At 48.4% G+C, this 20,504-nt stretch overlaps 1 protein-coding gene across 1 annotated transcript in view; it reads right to left on the reverse strand.

Moving 5' to 3' along the window:
• Nucleotides 1-1,136: 1,136 nt before the first annotated feature.
• The window catches only part of SH3BGR (SH3 domain binding glutamate rich protein), a 57,254-nt gene continuing 37,886 nt past the window's right edge, over nt 1,137-20,504 (reverse strand). The window contains exons 5-9 of the mRNA XM_083170661.1: nt 12,094-12,150; nt 6,966-7,046; nt 5,416-5,442; nt 3,844-3,949; nt 1,137-1,442 (exon numbers count right to left, since the gene is read on the reverse strand). Coding sequence (XP_083026787.1) covers nt 3,869-3,949; nt 5,416-5,442; nt 6,966-7,046; nt 12,094-12,150 — 246 coding nt within the window. The 3' untranslated portion in view covers nt 1,137-1,442; nt 3,844-3,868. The remainder of the gene's footprint in view (nt 1,443-3,843; nt 3,950-5,415; nt 5,443-6,965; nt 7,047-12,093; nt 12,151-20,504) is intronic.

The following is a 20,504-nucleotide window of genomic DNA, read 5'->3' on the forward strand; positions in this document are numbered from 1 at the left end:
ATGCCCAGGAAATCCAAGTCACTCTGCCAGGATCAGTTAGCCAGCTCAGCTCCGCTGCAAGCGTTCTGAAAGGCGCCAAAGTCAGAGTGAAGGAAGAGACCACAGGTCCCTGCTGCTGCGGGGTCCGTGACCTTTTGGCGCCAACCACCCCCAGCAAGCCGCTCCTTAGGTAGGATTTCCTAGTTCCAGTGTCTCCCCCTCAAATGGGGATCACTTGGAACATGCCTGTCACAACGCTGCTGTCCTCTCATCTAGGAGCTCAGCGTGTAAGCTCCGCATAAAATGGCCGCCGCCATCACGGAACGCCTGTCCCCCATGATCCCCACCTAAACGTGGAGCCGGTTTCAGGGTACTCCGGAGCCCAGGCAGCCTTTTAGAAAAGGCTATAAGCGCTGCACAGGGAGACCAGACAGTGTCTCCCCTGTGCACAGTGAGCTGACAGGACGCGCTTCTGTCAGCTCCTGCTGCGCAAGCAGTGTGAGGATTCACTATGAGAATCCTCACACTGTGCCTACCTAGCTAGGGTAAAAGTTAATAAAATAATAAAAATCCCCTAACTACTCTAATTCTTCGGCTGCTCCTGCAGCCCTTTAGAATAGCACCCACTCCAGTGGGCACCTAACACGAACTGAAGAGTCCAGGGATGCAGTAGGGGAGGAGCCTACCCTCTAAAACTTTAGGATAGGTGCCTGGCTCCTTCGGACCCTCCTACATCCCAGTGTTGAGCTGTGTCACCAGGACCATTGAAAGAGAAATATTGCTCAGTTTCTCCTTTTCATCAGCGACCAGAGATGGTCGCTGATGAAAGGGAACCTCTGCCGGGCGGTGCCGCAGAGGTAATCAACTGGTCGCAGGAGCAAGCTCCTGCAACCAGAGATTAGAATGGGGCTGAAAACGGGAGCGCGCACCTGGCGATTTATCGCGGGGGGCACACTCCCATCACTGGCAATATGGTCGCCTGCGACCATATTTCCAGCAATTTCAGCCCCTATCGCCCCCGTGTGTACACAGCTTTAGACATGAACCTGGCCACCTGTAGATGATTCAATAAATGTAGCAGAGATCTTTTCTTAAAAACAAATTATTTTCATGCAAATCACATAGGAATATAAAATGACAAATTTCCCAAGTCACCATTAAAAACAATACAACTTTTATTTCTAACTTTATTACAAATTGTGTTCACAATATAAGTTCACATATCCGGGTTCTAACAAATCCAGCGGATATTCAGTGCAAAGTGTTACACGGTCACTCATGTGAAAAGCCCTTGCTGAAATGAGGATAAAGTGCCAAAAAGAGGCTTTGCAGAGTAGTTCTTACATAGTCCTTATCTAGAGAGCCAACCTGTAGGATTCCGAAATATTCATTGTGGGAACAAATTGCAGCGTAGTCTGTAGTCACCAAGTGCAGGTCATTGGTGGGAAATCATTTTGGGCAGCCTACGAGGAAACAGAAATATAATAAAGACTCCAGATTTACTACATGGGGAAAGCCGGTAAGATGTGGGGGAGCAACCTACTCTTCCGGGGCTGCGGGGGACAGTGTAGGCACAGACGGTAGGGACATCTCAACATACTGAGAGGGATTCCATAATATTCCTCCCAGTATCTCCAGTGGCCCCGGAGGATGGGCGGGGGGGTTTGATTGGGTACTTTTTACGCGGGCCCAGGTCCCATGGAGGGGCCCGGGTCTTGCTCTCCCCTCCCACATTGTGGGGAGGAGGGCAGCCAGTGAGAGTGAACAGGTTGCTGATGTAGCACAGCCTCTCTCCCCAGCTCAGCAGCAGCCTGTCCTCTCTCTCTCTTTCGGATTCCTCCCAGCATGCCCCACGGCCAGCGACGTCACTCAGATCCGGAAGTCGCTTCGCAAAGGACAGCTCTTATCGGAATTAACCTTTGCGTTAATAAATCGCATATGTTAGTGCATATGTTATTATTAACAATGCGGTACCCGGCGATGTGGGGCGGTGGATGTTAGTGCATCCCCCCATATGTTCGAAAGTTAACTAAGTGGAGTTTTATTTTCTGTCACAAGGTGGCAGCACAACACAGGCTGACCAACAATGTATGACATTTTTTTAAATGGGAAAAAACTATATACTCCTATATATATACACCGAAACACATTTCATGTTGCAGGATAATGGTGACCTGTTTTGTCTTGACAGTCACACCACAAGGCACAACAGAAGGTTATTGAGGTTTCTCAATTCCAACTAGATATCGGTGACTCTCCTTACAAACACTGGAGAGAAGTTTGCAGTTATTGCTTAAGCATACCTCCCAACTGAGCGCCCGAAAAGGGGGCGGGACGTATGCAAATGAGGGCGCGGCTTATGCTAATTAGCCGTGACTTCATTTTCATACGAGAATAGACGTCTCCCAACTGCCACCCCCCGCAGCGGGACAATGCCTGCCGGGGGTGGGACAGCGGGACAGGACCCGAAAATCGGGACTGTCCCTCTAAAATCGTGACAGTTGGGAGGTATGCTTAAGGCCTGAGGCATAAGTGCCTACACTGCATCCAGTCAAGGCTGCCATCAGAAATTGTAAGACCCAGGAAGGACACATCAGACAAGACACACCACCCCCCCCCCCCCCCCCCCCCCCCCCCCCCCAAAAAAAACACATTTAAATACCAGATCCCAAAAATACATTGAAAGAGCCAGTTCTGCATAATACACTCCAGCTCCCATCATGTGCGCCTCCAGGCCCCTCATGTTTTACTGCAGCCAGTCCCCTCCTATGTCACTCTAGCCCCACCCCCTGACCACTCATATAAAGGCCCCTCATGTGTCAATGCAGCCAGTCCCCTCCTATATCACTCTAGCCCCACCCCCTATTCACTCATCTCCAGGCCCCTCATGTGTCACTGCATTCCGTCCCCTCCTATATCACTCTAGCCCCGCCCACTCATCACTCATCTCCAGGCCCCTCATGTGTCACTACAGTAAGTCCCCCCTATGTGACTCTAGTCTAGCACCACCCTCTATTCACTCATCTCCACGTCCCTCATGTGTCAATGCAGCCAGTCCCCTCCTATGTCACTCTAGCCCCACCCACTCACCACTCATCTCCAGGCCCCTCATGTGTCACTGCATCCAGTCCCCTCCTATATCACTCTAGCCCCGCCCACCCATCACTCATCTCCAGGCCCCTCATGTGTCACTGCATCCAGTCCCCTCCTATATCACTCTAGCCCCGCCCACCCATCACTCATCTCCAGGCCCCTCGTGTCACTGCATCCAGTCCCCTCCTATATCACTCTAGCCCCACCCCCACATCACTCATCTCCAGGCCCCTCATGTGTCACTACAGCCAGTCCCCTCCTATGTGACTGTAGCCCCTCCCCCTATTCACTCATCTCCAGGCCCCTCATGTGACAATAAGTTATTTATGTTATTTCAGGGTTGCCGACTTTTTAATGCTCCTCTCCGGGAGAAGCCCGGAGAGGAGACTTTCCTTACCCGATCAGGGGGCGGGGCTTGACGGTGACATCATTAAGCCCCGCCCCCATGACGGAAATTGTAGAAATGACTGATATCCATGGAGGGGGCGGGGCTAAAATGACGCGATTGTGTCATTTTAGCTCCGCCCCCTCCTCTGAGACCCGCGGATTGCGGCATTTACATGCCGCGATTCGGGGGGCTCAGGGGAGTCCCCCAGATTCCGGGAGGGTTGCCCACCCTTCCGGGGGACCGGGAGGGGGGCCCGATTTTCGGGAGACTCCCGGGAATTCCGGGAGGGTCGGCAACCCTGTGTTATTTAGACAAATATCTACATGATATCAGAGAGTGAACCAGACACATTACTGGATGGTACAGTGATCTGCAAGCAGTACCTGAATATAGGGACAATACTGATCCCTATGACTCTTCTTCTTCTGCTTCTTCCTCTTCTCCTTCCTGTTCCTCTCCTGCTTGCTCATCATCTGCTTCTGCTGCCACCTGGAAATGGAAGACGCATATCACTGGTGGTGAGAGCAGAGCTGGGAAGTCCTAGGTTCCATGCTTCATATTCCAGAGCCCGATAACCCAATAGGGTAGACATGGCCAAACTGTGGTCCCCCAGCCGTTGTGAAACTACAGCATGACTGGCGAGTCCCTGAGCACCCATAGACGTGTGTAGCAGCATTACAAGGGGAGCTACATGGGTATTAGCCTAGGACGCCTGGAACCTTTATCCGACCCTACATATATAGCAATGTACATATAATGTAAATGCACAACACACAAACACGAATTGGTGAGTTGGAATGTATGGGCTCCGTGTGTCATAAAGTTATATTGTAAGTGTGTTTGTGTGTTTTTTTTTTAACTATTTGCTGCTGGGGCACTACTAGTCCCAGCGGGCCCTTTATTGCCCCGCATGCTGGTACTTGTCGTTCTCCAAGTCCCTGCATGAGGTGCTGGCTTGCTGGGAATTGTAGTGCCACAGCAATACACAATGGTTTATTCTTTTTTTTACAATATAATCAGCTTGAGGCCCACCGCCCAGGGGCATCGAGGACAGCCCCGGGCTTCATCATGGTCAGGTAAGTCCTGGAGGGGAAGGACCCCTTCTTTGGGGGGTCCCCACTTCCCCAGGACCCCTGCCCATGCTGACCAGTCAGGGGGAGAATGCTTTGCCCGGGGGGACTTGTATAAAAAGTCTCCCCCCGGCTGTGGCATTACTCTGCTCGCTGGTTGGGCCCGGTGCTGGTTCTTGAAATATGGGGGACCCCTACTCATTTTGTCCCCCCCGTATTTTGGGAACCAGGACCGGCCCTTGAGCCTGGTGCTGGTTTCATAAAATCCTGGGGACCCCTATTTGTTTTGCCCGGTGATTTTATGAAATTAGGACCGGCTCTTTGAGCCCGGGGCTGGTTATGCTCAGAAGGGGGGACCCCATGCCATTTTTTTATTTTTATTTTTGTTTTAACTCTTTTTATACACCAGGACCATGCACAGATCGCAATGATCTGTGCAAGTCTCGGACATATTCGCCCATCAGAACGTAGGGCCAGATTCTCTAAGCTTCAAAAGTGATAAAATGGAGAGTGGTAAACAGCCAGCCAATCAGCTCCTGTCTGACATTTTTCAAACACAGTCTGTGACATGGCAGGTAGGAGCTGATTGGCTGGATGTTTATCACTCTCCATTTTATCACTTTTGAAGTTTAGAGAATCTGGCCCCTGGTCTGAAAAAAGTGCAATTTTTAGACACCTCAAAAGTGCGATTTCCATTAAATAAGCGATTTGTATACTTTTCTATGCGAAAACATCTGGATGTGATAAAACTGCGAATTTTTACCGCCAAGTGAGAGAGTGCGAATTATCACACAAAAAGTGTCACAAAGAATCACAAAGCTTTTATCTTGCCAATGACGAGAAATTAAAAGCAAATCAAATGATACATTTCTGAGTTAACTTTACCTCCTCCACTGCTGCTGCTTCTTCTTCCTGCAAAAGCATCACACAACAGGGAGAGTTATAGAAAATACATTAAGAGATAATAATAATAATAATAATAATTGTATTTATATAGAGCTCTTTCTCCAACAGGACTCAAGGCGGTAAACAGATAGAATAAATGTAATACAGTACAGGAACAATTAAGTACAGAAAAGCTTTTTTATAAACGATACTTAAGGGAATTGCAGAAATGCTTGAGTAAACAGGTAAGCCTTGAGTCTGTTTTTTGAAGGATTCTAGAGTGGTGGCCTCTGGAACTGTGCGGGGAAATGAGTTCCATAGAGTCAGAGCCGCATGGTTAAAACTCGACACCCAGATGAATTATGGGAGATTCTAGGTACTGCTAAAAGTTTTATATGGGGTGAATATTTAAGTGACAAATAGAATGTACGGTACTTTTTTCCTAGCACGGCGCCCGTCGTGGGTCATCGCATACCTTAAGTTAAGGTATGGGATGGACGCGATTTTAGGGCTATTTTTAGTCTTTTCCCCGACAATTAAAAAATCGCGTCCATTGCATGCCTTAACTTAAGGTATGCGATGCGACCGACGCGATTTAACATTAAATTAATTGTATTCAATGTCAAATTCCTATGTAAAATCGGGTCCATTGTATGCCATTATAATGGCATAAAATGCGACCAATGCGATGGACCCGATTTTACATAGGGAACAATGTTAAATGGCCCAATGGACCAGATTTTTGATTGTATACCCACCCCCAAAACATGGCGAGCGCAGCGAGCCCGCGAGGGGCGGCGTTATGTGCCCTCCGACCTTTTCATACCCCCACTATCCACGTTGGCGTGGAGTTGATTTTGGTACTTATTTCCTAGCACGGCGGCTGCAATCAAGATTGTATCCATCGGGTCCAAAAAAGTCGCGTCGATCGCATCGCATGCAACCAAATCGCATGCGATGCGATCGACGTGATTTTTACATTGGAATCAATGTGAAATGGCCCCCAGACCCCAATTTTTATTGTTTGCCAACCCTGATGGGTGAAATGGCGAGCGCAGTGAGCCACCGAGCCCGAAGCGTGGCAAGCGGACGCGCATTACTTCACAGGTATTACGCGTCCGCTCACCACGCTTCGGGCTCGCCACACTATATAAAATCAACTCCACGCCGACGTGGATAGTGGGGGTATGCATAGGACGGAGTGCGTGTACCGCCACCCCTCACGGGTCCGCTGCGCTCGACACGCTTCGGGTTGGCGTTAATCGTGGGGTGGCGTTAACATCAGGGTGGGGATACAATGAAAATTGCGGTCTGGGGGGCATTTAACATTGGGGCCAATGTAAAATCGGGTCTCAGGGACCATTTTACATTGGTTCCAATGTAAAAATTGCGTCGATCGCATCGCATGCGATTTGGTTGCATGCGATGGACGCGATTTTTTAGGTCCCGATGGATACAATTTTTATCGCTGGCACCGTGATAGGAAACAAGTACCGAATGTACAAACGTGAACAGCTGGTAAACGCTAAAACCAGACAGCTCCCTTGTACCTGCTTCTCCTCAGCTGCATCAGTGGCCTCTGCCTGGGTGTCTTCCGGCTTATCCTCAGTTACAGGGGAAGTGTCAGTACTCTGAGAAGTGGAAATAGTAATCAGGTGTTAGTCATTATACTGTATAATAGGAAAAGTAGGATTAGGCGCTTGTACACTATAACAGAGTGCTCGATATATGACTTTGGGCCAGATGTATCAAGATTCAAAAAGTAATAAACAGCCAGCCAATCAGCTGTATAAAGGAACACGGTCACTAGCTCGGCCCAATTTAGGATGACATACATTGTGTTGACCACTGGAAGTCGACATGGCTATGGTCGACAGTGGGAAGGTCGACATGAGAGGTTTTTTTTAGCTGACGTGTCGACAGGTGGTATTTCATACCCTACCATCCACTACGGCGGGGTGGGAGAATAAACTAGTGCGCCGTTTCCCGAATCCTAGAGGCAGCAACATTTTCCCTTTTTCCGCACCGCTGCTGCGTCTACATCTCCTTAATGGCTACATCTCCTTAATGCACCACAAAGAACTCAAATATATACAATAAATACAATAAAGCAACATTAATGGTGTCGATGGAGTTCTGGAAATAAAATGGTGCCTATAACAAATAAAGCAGTTATCACAATGTACGAGTGATGAGAAGACACTTCTAGTAACCATTAGATGCACCAAGCTGTTCATTACTCCATTGATACCCCGTTCTCACTGGAGCCAAATTCCCATGTCTAGCATGTAGACCCGGGAATTTTCCTTTTAACACGGGATTTTTGGCAGTGTGAACGGGTCGCATATCCGGATTTCATACACGGGTAAAACCCTTCCTTCTACCCACGTCTGATACCCCTTTCAGACAGAAAAGTCTGAAAATCCCGGCAAATACACGGCATTTCAAATGCTGTGTCAATTTGCCGGGAGCAGCCTGACCACCCTTCACACAGAAGAACAAATTACCGGGTTGAAAATTTCTACTCGTAATTTGCTGAATAACACGGGTATTTCTTCTGTGTGAAAGGGTTAACACGGGTCATAAATCCCGTGTCCTCGACCCTGGTCAATTCCCGGGTCGGAGACACGGGATTTACGACACGGGTGTGCCCTTTCACACAGAAAAAGGACCCGTGTATTTAATGAAATTCCCGGGTGGAACTGCTTCACCCGGGTATTTCATTTTCTGTGTGAAAGGGGTATGAGATCCGGATATGCAGACACGGGTTGACCCGTGTTTAAAGGCAAATTCCCGGGTAGAACTTCTTCACCCGGGAATTTGCCTTGCAATGAGAACGGGGGTCCAGCGCGTCAGTCCCCGGCATTTTAATGCCGGGTAAAAGCCGTGTCTTTCTCACTCGCAGTGAGAACACGGCATTAGTGAATTAGCACATGTAACCCAACCATGACAGTTATGGGTTAACGCTCTAGGGGGCGCTGTCACCTCAGGCATTAGTGCTGAACAACCAATCAAGAATACACACACAAGTTGCAGCCACCATTAAGGAAAGACAGTCCAAATATTACCAGGAAATAAGTTGCTGAACAGCAGATAAAATGAAGGCACAATAACAGCCTGTTTGTGTCTTTCACCGTGGCAACAGTAAAGTGATAGGTGGGAGGGGGGGGGGGCGGTGTGTGTGTGTGTCAAGCGCGCCCCTAGGCACAGAATACGCCCAATGACAATATTTTCTTGATCGTGCGCCATAAATTCTATACTGAAACCTTGCTACAATGAGAGGTGTGCCTCCTACCTCCTATCTTATCATTTCCAGGGTGCCCCGCACAAGTACATTAATAGTACAGAGAATGTGCTGTGCAGACAGGAAGGGTTCCTGACAATGCTGTGTAACGCTGTACTGCACGGTGACATCATTTCACTATCTGTGCTGTGCAGACAGGAAGGGATCCTGACAATGCTGTGTAACGCTGTGCTGCACGGTGACATCATTTCACTATCTGTGCTGTGCAGACAGGAAGGGTTCCTGACAATGCTGTGTAACGCTGTGCTGCACGGTGACATCATTTCACTATCTGTGCTGTGCAGACAGGAAGGGATCCTGACAATGCTGTGTAACGCTGTGCTGCACGGTGACATCATTTCACTATCTGTGCTGTGCAGACAGGAAGGGATCCTGACAATGCTGTGTAACGCTGTGCTGCACGGTGACATCATTTCACTATCTGTGCTGTGCAGACAGGAAGGGATCCTGACAATGCTGTGTAACGCTGTACTGCACGGTGACATCATTTCACTATCTGTGCTGTGCAGACAGGAAGGGATCCTGACAATGCTGTGTAACGCTGTACTGCACGGTGACATCATTTCACTATCTGTGCTCTGCAAACAGGAAGGGTTCCTGACAATGCTGTGTAACGCTGTACTGCATGGGGACATCATTTCACTATCTGTGCTGTGCAGACAGGAAGGGTTCCTGACAATGCTGTGTAACGCTGTACTGCACGGGGACATCATTTCACTATCTGTGCTGTGCAGACAGGAAGGGATCCTGACAATGCTGTGTACCGCTGTGCTGCACGGGGACATCATTTCACTATCTGTGCTGTGTAGATAGGAAGGGATCCTGACAATGCTGTGTAACGCTGTACTGCACGGGGACATCATTTCACTATCTGTGCTGTGCAGACAGGAAGGGTTCCTGACAATGCTGTGTAACGCTGTACTGCACGGTGACATCATTTCACTATCTGTGCTGTGCAGACAGGAAAGGTTCCTGACAATGCTGTGTAACGCTGTACTGCACGGTGACATCATTTCACTATCTGTGCTGTGCAGACAGGAAGGGATCCTGACAATGCTGTGTAACGCTGTACTGCACGGTGACATCATTTCACTATCTGTGCTGTGCAGACAGGAAGGGATCCTGACAATGCTGTGTAACGCTGTACTGCACGGTGACATAATTTCACTATCTGTGCTGTGCAGACAGGAAGGGATCCTGACAATGCTGTGTAACGCTGTACTGCACGTTGACATCATTTCACTATCTGTGCTGTGCAGACAGGAAGGGATCCTGACAATGCTGTGTAACGCTGTACTGCACGGTGACATCATTTCACTATCTGTGCTGTGCAGACAGGAAGGGATCCTGACAATGCTGTGTACCGCTGTACTGCACGGTGACATCATTTCACTATCTGTGCTGTGCAGACAGGAAGGGATCCTGACAATGCTGTGTACCGCTGTACTGCACGGTGACATCATTTCACTATCTGTGCTGTGCAGACAGGAAGGGATCCTGACAATGCTGTGTAACACTGTACTGCACGGTGACATAATTTCACTATCTGTGCTGTGCAGACAGGAAGGTTCCTGACAATGCTGTGTAACGCTGTACTGCACGGTGACATCATTTCACTATCTGTGCTGTGCAGACAGGAAGGGATCCTGACAATGCTGTGTAACGCTGTACTGCACGGTGACATCATTTCACTATCTGTGCTGTGCAGACAGGAAGGGTTCCTGACAATGCTGTGTAACGCTGTACTGCACGGTGACATCATTTCACTATCTGTGCTGTGCAGACAGGAAGGTTCCTGACAATGCTGTGTAGCGCTGTAGTGCATGGTGACATAATTTCACTATCTGTGCTGTGCAGACAGGAAGGTTCCTGACAATGCTTTGTAACGCTGTACTGCACGGTGACATCATTTCACTATCTGTGCTGTGCAGACAGGAAGGGATCCTGACAATGCTGTGTACCGCTGTACTGCACGGTGACATCATTTCACTATCTGTGCTGTGCAGACAGGAAGGTTCCTGACAATGCTGTGTAACGCTGTACTGCACGGTGACATCATTTCACTATCTGTGCTGTGCAGACAGGAAGGTTCCTGACAATGCTGTGTAACGCTGTACTGCACGGTGACATCATTTCACTATCTGTGCTGTGCAGACAGGAAGGTTCCTGACAATGCTGTGTAACGCTGTACTGCACGGTGACATCATTTCACTATCTGTGCTGTGCAGACAGGAAGGGATCCTGACAATGCTGTGTAGCGCTGTACTGCATGGTGACATCATTTCACTATCTGTGCTGTGCAGACAGGAAGGGTTCCTGGCAATGCTGTGTAGCGCTCTACTGCACGGGGACATCATTTCACTACCTGTGCTGTGCAGACAGGAAGGGTTCCTGACAATGCTGTGTAACGCTGTGCTGCACGGTGACATCATTTCACTATCTGTGCTGTGCAGACAGGAAGGTTCCTGACAATGCTGTGTACCGCTGTACTGCATGGTGACATAATTTCAATATCTCCGTTATAAAGACAAATATACCTTGTTTTTCTGCTTTTGTTGAAGAAATATAACTGTTTGGGGGGGTGATTCCAAACTTCTTGCAGGGCGTTCCAATGGCTACGCGGGCGGGGTGATGTGTGCCGGGCCCGCCCCGCCCTGTCTTCGTCCCAGCACTCAGTTTCCACTGACTTTTATTTGTGAAACCATGAGAAATCACTTGATGGTCGGCAGCGAAGACGTGCGAGGTGATGTGTCTTTGAAACACATCCCCGTGCACGGTTGTATGGGGAATAGGCAGCAGGGGAGGGCTCTCCGATGATTGGTCTTCACAGCATACCGAGCCAAACAGAATGAGGCCCTTGATGTAATCTTAAAAAAATGCTAAATGTACAGAGGAATGCAGCATTGTACTTTCAGCTAGCTCTGAATTAGATGAAAAGGAGGCGTGACCTTGGCAGAAGGGGGCGTGGCTTTACAGAAATGCCGTGATCACAAGCCACACCTCATATTTTTTGCTGTCACTATGGGGGCATGGTCAGTGCACAGTGAGCTGCTGGCCACGCACCCAGTCTATTTCTCTCATGAAAAGATGCTAAGCAGGGGGCATCCCAACCGCCACAACCCACGCCAGGACTGCTGCCTGCGATAGGACAGTCCCATAAAAATGGGACAATCCTGCGAAAAATAGGGAGAGTTTGGGGGTATGCTGTTGGGAGGTATGGTATGACTGAGGCACTTTCATGGGTGCCTTTATTTTATAATAAAATCGTGGAAAATGAATTATTTTGGTAGTAGTGTTATTGCTTCAAAACCAAATCATATTAGGGTTAATTAATTGGGGTTAGGAAATTAACAGGAGCTATACTCATTTATTACCTGGCTGTCTTCTCCTGGGACTTCTCCATTCTGGAGGTCAGGTGATATTTCTATTTCCTATGTTGATATGAGGTGGAAACAAAAACACGTTATGTAAATTTTTTCAGTCTTATTTGTGAAACTTAACCAAGAAAAAACTAATTTTCTACACACATCAGATATTCAGCCAGTAATCCCACTGCTGTACACTACAGCCAAAAAACAAAACTTGATAACAGAGTGCTACAGCTTGCATTCAAGTGAACATGTATGATTTTTCTATTTATGGGAGAGATGTACTACTAAGCCTTGAAAAGTGATAAACTGGGGAGGAACAATTCAGCTCCTATCATTTTTGAAACACTAGTACATTAGCCCCCATATAAGACAATACCATTGGCAGCTACAGAGGTGGGGATGTGGCACAGTTTAATACTCAAATAGGGGATCCTTACCAACTGCCAGTGAGTTTGGCCGGCAGTTTGGGTTGGCAGTTGGTGTGGCTCCCCTATTGGAATTTTGAACTGCACTGTGGCCCCACCCCTGGAGCCGCCATTAGATAACATGTATTTTAGGTATAGAGATTTTGTAAAATCTTAGATTTAATAAAGTATACAAATATTGTAGAATATTTTCTCTTGTGGGCAGGGAAGAACTAGGAAATGTGATGTTTTAACAGAACTTCCTGTATTTCATATCCAATACTCCTGCTTTATTTGTCAAAAACATTGGGTCACTGTCAAAGCTCGTTATGATACAAAAGATCTTCGTTTTACACTCGCCGAGCCGTTTGCTCCAGGAATGGAGGGCTGGGTGGTGGGCAGTGGGTGGACTCAGAGATACACCCATCGTTTCATGCGCATGACCACAAAATGGTGGATGCACCCACAAAAATGCTGGGCGTATCCCTGAGAACGCAGGCGTGTCGATGATGACAAAAGCAGTGAAAAGCCTGCTACAGTGTAAATTATGTAATTTAGCCCCACCCTCAACCCATGCTAATCACAGGCTTTTGCCCACCTTGGGGGCAGGGCCTGATGACATGACATACATACAGATAGTGGTAGATGCTCAATTAGTTCAGTAACACTACTCAGGTGCATGAGGGAGGGGTTAATGACATGACAATCTGGCCCCACCCCCAAAGTGATGTGCTACTTTTCCTATCTGGACTTCTCCCACTGAGGAGAAATAAAAAGTAGGTAAGTGTGTTTCTAACTTAAAGGTGAAATATTAATTTTCTTGTTTTACTTTTTATTCTATTTAGCCTGCTAATAATAATTATAATTCTGTGCTACTATAACAACCACAGTTACCTGGCACAAAACGTTTTTAGTAGAGAGACTTGGGATCTCCCACCTGACCTGGGATATACAGGGGGGGGGGGGGCAGGTGATCGGTAACTATACTTCCCTGCAAACTAACTATATTCCCTGCACCCGGATACTGGCATTAATATTCTTACTGCTGGCATCCCTACCTTTGATCATCCATTTGTATTGCAAATTGGGAATGTGGCGGCATGCCACTCTATAGTCATTCATTTTACTGGGTGTGACCTCACAGCACTCCCCAGTTCTCTGCATGCTGGTCGAGTAGCAGGGCCGCCGACAGGGGGGTGCCGTGGGTACAGCTGTCCCGGGCCCCGGCCTCTGGAGGGGCCCGAGCAGCTGCCAACAGTGGCAAGGTGCCACACCACCACCTCCGCACAATGCATCCCCAACCCGGCGCCCTTCAGCCAGGCACGCACAATACACAGTGCAGCCTGCAAAGTGCCGAGCCAAGGATACAGAGGGACTCGGCACTCTGCAGGCTGCACTGTGCTGTGTGCGCTCCCAACCATCCAGGAAGGAGGAAGATGCCGCGCGCCGCTGCTGGTAAGTAATAGTAATTGGGGGGGGGGGGGGGTTCCAGCGCGTTTGTGCCACTGGGGGAGGGGGTACCGCTGGGGGCCCGGTGGCCTGGACTGAAGGTCAGTCCCGGGCCCCAACATGACTAGTGGCAGCCCTGGCGAGTAGACCAACAAGAGGTTGAGCTGTACATCCAGGCTTTCCCGATGGTCCGGTCCATCAAGCCATCAGCTCTTCTAGCATTTGCCAGAAAGGCCGGTTGGCCAGTCCGGCTCTTGCAGTTATACAGTAATCCCACTGTCTGTTTAAAGACAGTATTTAGTTGACAAACTACAACAAAAAACAATGCTGTTGATTAATAACACATAAAGAGCGGGTGTCCAGTATCTATTATACAGGTTGCTGAGGCACGGCACCATTAGCAGATAAAGCAGGAGTGTTCCCGTAGAGACAACAGGCTGGGAGGTGACACACTGGACATAGCTGATTCTCAGTGCTGCAGCTAATCAGGAGTTAGCTGTGACATCAGCCATCTGCTCAGACAGACACATGCATATTGTATGACAGTCCATGCACTAGACTGGGAGGGCTACAATTCTCTGCCGCTGCTGCTCCTGCTGATCTAAGCTTACTGCCTAGAGCAGTGGTTCCCAAACTGTGCGCCTAGGCTCCCTGGGATGCCTCGGTTTGGTTGTCCAGTACCAATTTAAATTATTTATGGTCCATGTAATAGGCAAAATCAGTGCTTGTGGCTTCCAGTTTTGAAATATGTGGATAAACAGAAGTGGATCCTGTCCCTCACCACATAACTGGACCTAAGGATGACATTGTGGGGGGGGGGGGGCGGGGTGCCGGCGCGCGAGGGGGGGTTGCCGTTGGGGGCTTGGGCTGAAGGTCAGTCCTGGGCCCCAACATTACTAGTGGCGGCCCTGCTCGGTAGCAAACTTTGCACCTAGGGGTGCCTTGACAAATATTCTGATAATCTAGCGTGCCGTGATGCAAAAAAGTTTGGGAACCACTGGCCTAGAGTATACTAAATGTTTGCTTTATACGCTATACAGTACATAGGCATAACGTAAACAAAGCTCTTCAATTGCACAAACATCCACCACTGAATCATCTTGAGCCGATTCTTAAAGAATCAACATTTCTATAAGTAAAGGTTGAATCAATACAGTTACCTTCAGAATTCATTGAATAGGATCAATCCTACAACTGTGCTACATATTGTATAAAGCTCTCTCTGGGCCTTATTCTGGTCTGTGCGTACTTTCCCGCACTCTTTCGGATGGCGTTTTTTAGCCGTCTGCGCATGCGTGGGCAACGCTATGCGCATGTGCCACGCAAGTTCTCCGTACTTGTTCTCACCAATACCGTACAGAAATGTGCACCGCATTCACTCTGGAAATATGGGCGTATTATGGGCGTCATTCGGAACTACACAGGGTCTTAGTTTCAAAGTGGGCTAAACTGGGCGTAAACATGGGCGTACACGAGGGAGTGCACTAATTATGGTACGCGTACATTCGGACAGCACACCGAATGCACACGAACAAAAAGGCAGGAAACATGCGGTCTTCATAAGCAAGTATTGCTTTGCGGACACCACTCGGTCATGCGCCAGGCATTCGGAACGCCCAATCAGTACGGGCGCACCTCAACCAATTTCAGCTGAACACAATACAATCACCTACTTTACTCATTACTCATTAATTACACTCTTGTCATTGCTTCAATTGGAACCATTGCAGCTTAAACACATGGGAGTAAAGGGGCAAGAAAGAATGTTTAGAACTTAGCATGATGTAAGGGTTAATCTAAAGTGGTAGTAAAGTGTTTAATTATCAATTTGAGAAATAATAGATGACCATTAAAAACAATCCCTTTTTAATGAGGTTGCCTAATTGCATAAGTGGGTCATGTTATAGATTTCGGTGTTCAGATAATAGTGGTGAGTTTTGCGTAAATACACCGCATCGGTGCGTACGGGCAGGTTCCCGTCCGTTCTGACGCGCTAAGACCGTGCATATGCTGTAAGACCGTGCAGAATATGTGTGTGTCCACCGCACACGCAAAGGTTTGGATGTCGTCCGTAAACACGCCCTCTTCTTAAAGAGTGAGTCCGTCCGAATGCGGAGGACCGGTGGGCAATTTTTCGTACGATGTCTGCACAGTGTGGCGTGCGGACCTCTCCGAAATAAATCGGAAATATACGCACCAACCAGAATAAGGGCCTCTGAGAGAGTGCCGAAGCGTGCAACCTTGCCCAATGTGCAGGGAGCGTGTAATGCAGTAAGTATCATCCTGACTGATCAAAGCCATCATCATCAAAACCTCCAGGCTTCCCACTTCACTTAGGAAGTGGGCGAAGTGCGGGAGATGTAGCTGACATATACTGTAGATAGATGGTTGAGCTCTGCAAGCAGTCTCTTAACCAAGTGTATACATGACTAAGGCCCTTATTCTGGTTGGTGCGGCCGGAGCCGCACACGGTGCTCCGGCCGCACAAACCAATCCCCGCCCACGAGACGGATCGCCACGGCCGTCCGTACACGGACGGCTGGCGATCCGCATAAAAATGGTGGAGGCGTACGCCTCCACCATGGTGGGAGCTGCCCCCTGCATTCGATGGTCGTCGACCATCGAAGGCAGGTCCGCACGCCCCAGCAGCTCCCGCAAGCTGAGACCACACGGACAATCGTCCGTGTGATAGCTTGTATGGGGGCTGAGAGCTGACATCCGGCGACGTCAGCTTTCCGCCCCCATTAGATTGCGTCAAACCCTCATTACCATGCATACGCCCCGCGTTTGCATGGGAACGCCCATGAAACGCGGGGCGTACACATAGGGAAATGAGGGTATGAAGCCCCTCACGCCCCTATACGCCCCCTTTGCGGCGGACGAAATACGTCTGCGGCGAAGGGGGCTGCACATGCGCAGATTGACCTCTGCGCATGTGCAGAATAAAAACATCGGCGGTACGGCCGCACGCGGGCCGTACCGTCCGAATCAGAATAAGGGCCTCTGTAACCTTAATAGCTTCAAATATCTAATTCAATATTATTCACCAACTTAAAAGGTCAAACTTTCTAGATGTCAGGTGCATGTTGTTTATTTGCCACTAGGAAATGGTCAGCATGTGACAGATCAACACTATTACAGTGTTATTGGAGCATCACAGTGCTGCACGGCTGTAAAGTTCTTAGCCCAGTAGAGATTTATCTTCTATCACCTGTATACTTTTATTTTTAATACAACCGAACCGCCTACCAACCTGCAGGCTTCTGCAATTAGATTGGGCCAATGTTTCCAAAAATCAGGACCCAACCCGAATTTCTACAATAAAGCATTAGGTTCCAACTTAAAGTATGAAATATTGCCATTTACTCCACCTCCCCCAGTAGGTATAGGATCACTAGGTCGACATAGGAAAGGTTAACATGCATTGAGTCAGCCAATGAAGGTCAACAGGATTTCGGTCGACACCTTGAAAAGGTTGATGTGGCTTTAGGTCGTCAGGGTCATAAGATTGACTCAAGCATTAGGTCGACAATGGGACGGTTGACAGTCAAAAGGTCGACATTGGTTTTTCACTGGTTTTTTTTTGAGCGGACACATGCCGACAGGCGGTATTTCATGCCCTACCATCCACTAGGGCGAGTAGGTAGAACATAGTGTACCGAGAGTAGCGAAGCACCATGCCTGAAGCATGGCGAGCGCAGCAAGCCATTTGAGGGGACGCGGTGCACTTTTTTGGTGTCCATGTCGACTGTATCGACATTGGGACAATTTTTCTTGGAAAATCCCATGTCGATTTTACTATTGTCGACCTAATGCTTGTGGCCCTAGAGCCATGTCAACATTTTAAAGGTGTCAACCTATTGTCCTGTCATCTTTCAGTGGTCGATCCATAACGACCCTTGTTGGGACGACCCAATGGCGCATACCCCCCAGTGTAGCTTTCCATTCAATACTAAGTTTGCGGCTATTACCAAAAAAGGTTCAATAATTACAATTACTGTTTAAAAAAGAATTCCCCAAAGTTTGCTCACTGGATATGTTCCAAGCTCACACCCATAAAGCACATACTGACCCTTTTCCGGCCAACTGGCAGAGGGTTGTGGCAAAGAATTATGTTACACAGAATCTGCAGGAGCAGCCACATTGTATAACTCTAATCGGACCACAGACAAACTCCAATATCAGTGCATCCATATCATAGGCAAATGCAGGGTTATGGTTTCCCGGAAACCCCCCACCTCAAATTATGATAACAATGGTATTTAATATTATACCTCCCAACTTTTTGCCCATTAAAAGTTGGTTCGGACATTCAAAAAATTATGTGGGGCTATATCCCCAAATGGATGGGGCCTAGTGTTGCGATCCCCATTTTCATCATTGGGGGCATGCCCACTGTTTTCCGAGCAGCTAGGAAGCCCCGGTTCTCTCCCGGCACTGTGCACATGCTCTTCATCAATTGCCAGCTGTAGGGCAGAGCAGTGGTCTCCGGCTTCCCCCAACTGTCCCCCTCTGCCCACAGGACATTGCCACCAGCGGGAAGGACAGCAGGACAGTCTCCAAATAGCGGAGGCAGTTGGAAGGGATGTAATATGATTACTAGAGCTGGTACGGATTCGGTATGGAATCCCGGTGGTCAAAATCCCGACCACCGAATTCCCGACAAGGGGGGGACGTGGTTCGCCCCCCTTGCAGGCACGCTGCTCTTGCCACGCAGCAGGCCCGGTGCCTCGCTACACTCGGCACGCTAATTTATTCTCACTCTATGGGTGTCGTGGACACCCACGGAGGGAGAAAGTTTCGGGATTCCGGCGTCAGGATTTTGACCGCCGGGATTCCGACCGCCGGGAAATTGACCGCATCCCGCTTGTACCACATCATTCAATTTAACCCCTTCCCGACATTTGACGTACATTTACGTCATGGTCGGGATGTACTTCCCGACACATGGCATAAATGTACGTCATGACTTTAAACTGTCACTGCGTCTAGAGACGCAGTGACAGAGGGACGATGTCTGCTGTCCCTGACAGCAGACATGTCCCTGCATGCCCAGGGGGGGCTGCGATGCCGCCCCCCCGTCGGCGATCGCTGTGATTGGCTGTTCAGTGTGAACAGCCATTCACAGCGGTTTCCTGTGTTACCAGCGAATCAGACGCTCGGTAACACAGGTGTCAATCACCGCCGGGCGTCAGGGGACATGAGGGGGTCATCGGTGACGACGACACCTCACCCCACCTGCCCCCAAGGCTGTGATTGGTCCGTGGGACCCACGGACCAATCACAGCCAAGGCGCGACATTTAAACTAACGGTGACTGCGCTGCAGACGCCATTCCGGTCTGGAATTGCGTGCAGAGCGGTCACCGTGCCTATCTGCCGTGATACTGACCTGATCCTTGCAAATACTTACCTGATCCTTGCAAATACCTTACCTGATCACCTGATCACTGCTTGTAGCGTGCTGGACGCTTCCTGGATCTGACTTCTTGTGACTTCCTGCTGCTGCTGCAGTGTGATAGAGAGATAGAGAGAGATAGAGAGAGAGATAGAGAGAGATAGAGAGAGATAGAGAGATAGTGACAGAGAGTGCTATATTTTGTGTCTGCTACCCCCCCTTTTTGGGGGTGCAGGTTTTTTTTTTATATATATATAACTGTCAGTGCTGCTGCTGCAGTGTCATAGAGTGATAGATAGTGATAGATAGTGAGAGATAGAGAGATAGTGATAGAGAGTGCTATATTTTGTGTCTGCTACCCCCCCTTTTTGGGGCTGCAGGGTTTTTTTTTATATATATAACTGTCAGTGCTGCTGCTGCAGTGTCATAGAGTGATAGATAGTGATAGATAGTGATAGATAGTGAGAGATAGAGAGATAGTGATAGAGAGTGCTATATTTTGTGTCTGCTACCCCCCCTTTTTGGGGCTGCAGGTTTTTTTTTTATATATATAACTGTCAGTGCTGCTGCTGCAGTGTCATAGAGTGATAGATAGTGAGAGATAGAGAGATAGATAGAGAAAGATAGATAGAGAGAGATAGTGACAGAGAGTGATAGAGAGTGCTATATTTTGTGTCTGCTACCCCCCCCCTTTTGTGCTGATCAGTATATCTGTGCTGATCAGCAACTTTTTGGGGGTGCAGGGTTTTTTTTTTTATATATACCTGCCAGTTGCACTGTCAGTTGCACCAAAGGTTGTGCACCTGCTGCCCCTCACTGGTAATCAGTGTCGCATCACTGATCACCTTTTTTTTTTTTTTTTGAGGGTGCTGTGGGGTATTTTTTTAATTTTTTTTTATCAAATTTTTTTGATCAAATTCCTGTTGCCTTTGAGCGCTGTTCAGTGACGGACGTTACTGACCAACATCTGTGCTCAATTTTTGGCGCAGGACCTTTTTTTTTTTTTTTTTTTTTCTGCACTACATACACACTACACACTACATACTACATTTAAATAAAGTTTGTACCCCCCCTACACTATACACGTGTTGAAACATTTCACTACCAGAAACACAAAAATAAAAATGTCATCCCAAATGTCATCCCAAATGTCATCCCAAATGTC

This window comes from Crinia signifera, chromosome 2 (assembly GCF_055691185.1).
Source record: "Crinia signifera chromosome 2, ASM5569118v1, whole genome shotgun sequence".
In the NCBI taxonomy this organism is placed as follows: domain Eukaryota; kingdom Metazoa; phylum Chordata; class Amphibia; order Anura; family Myobatrachidae; genus Crinia; species Crinia signifera.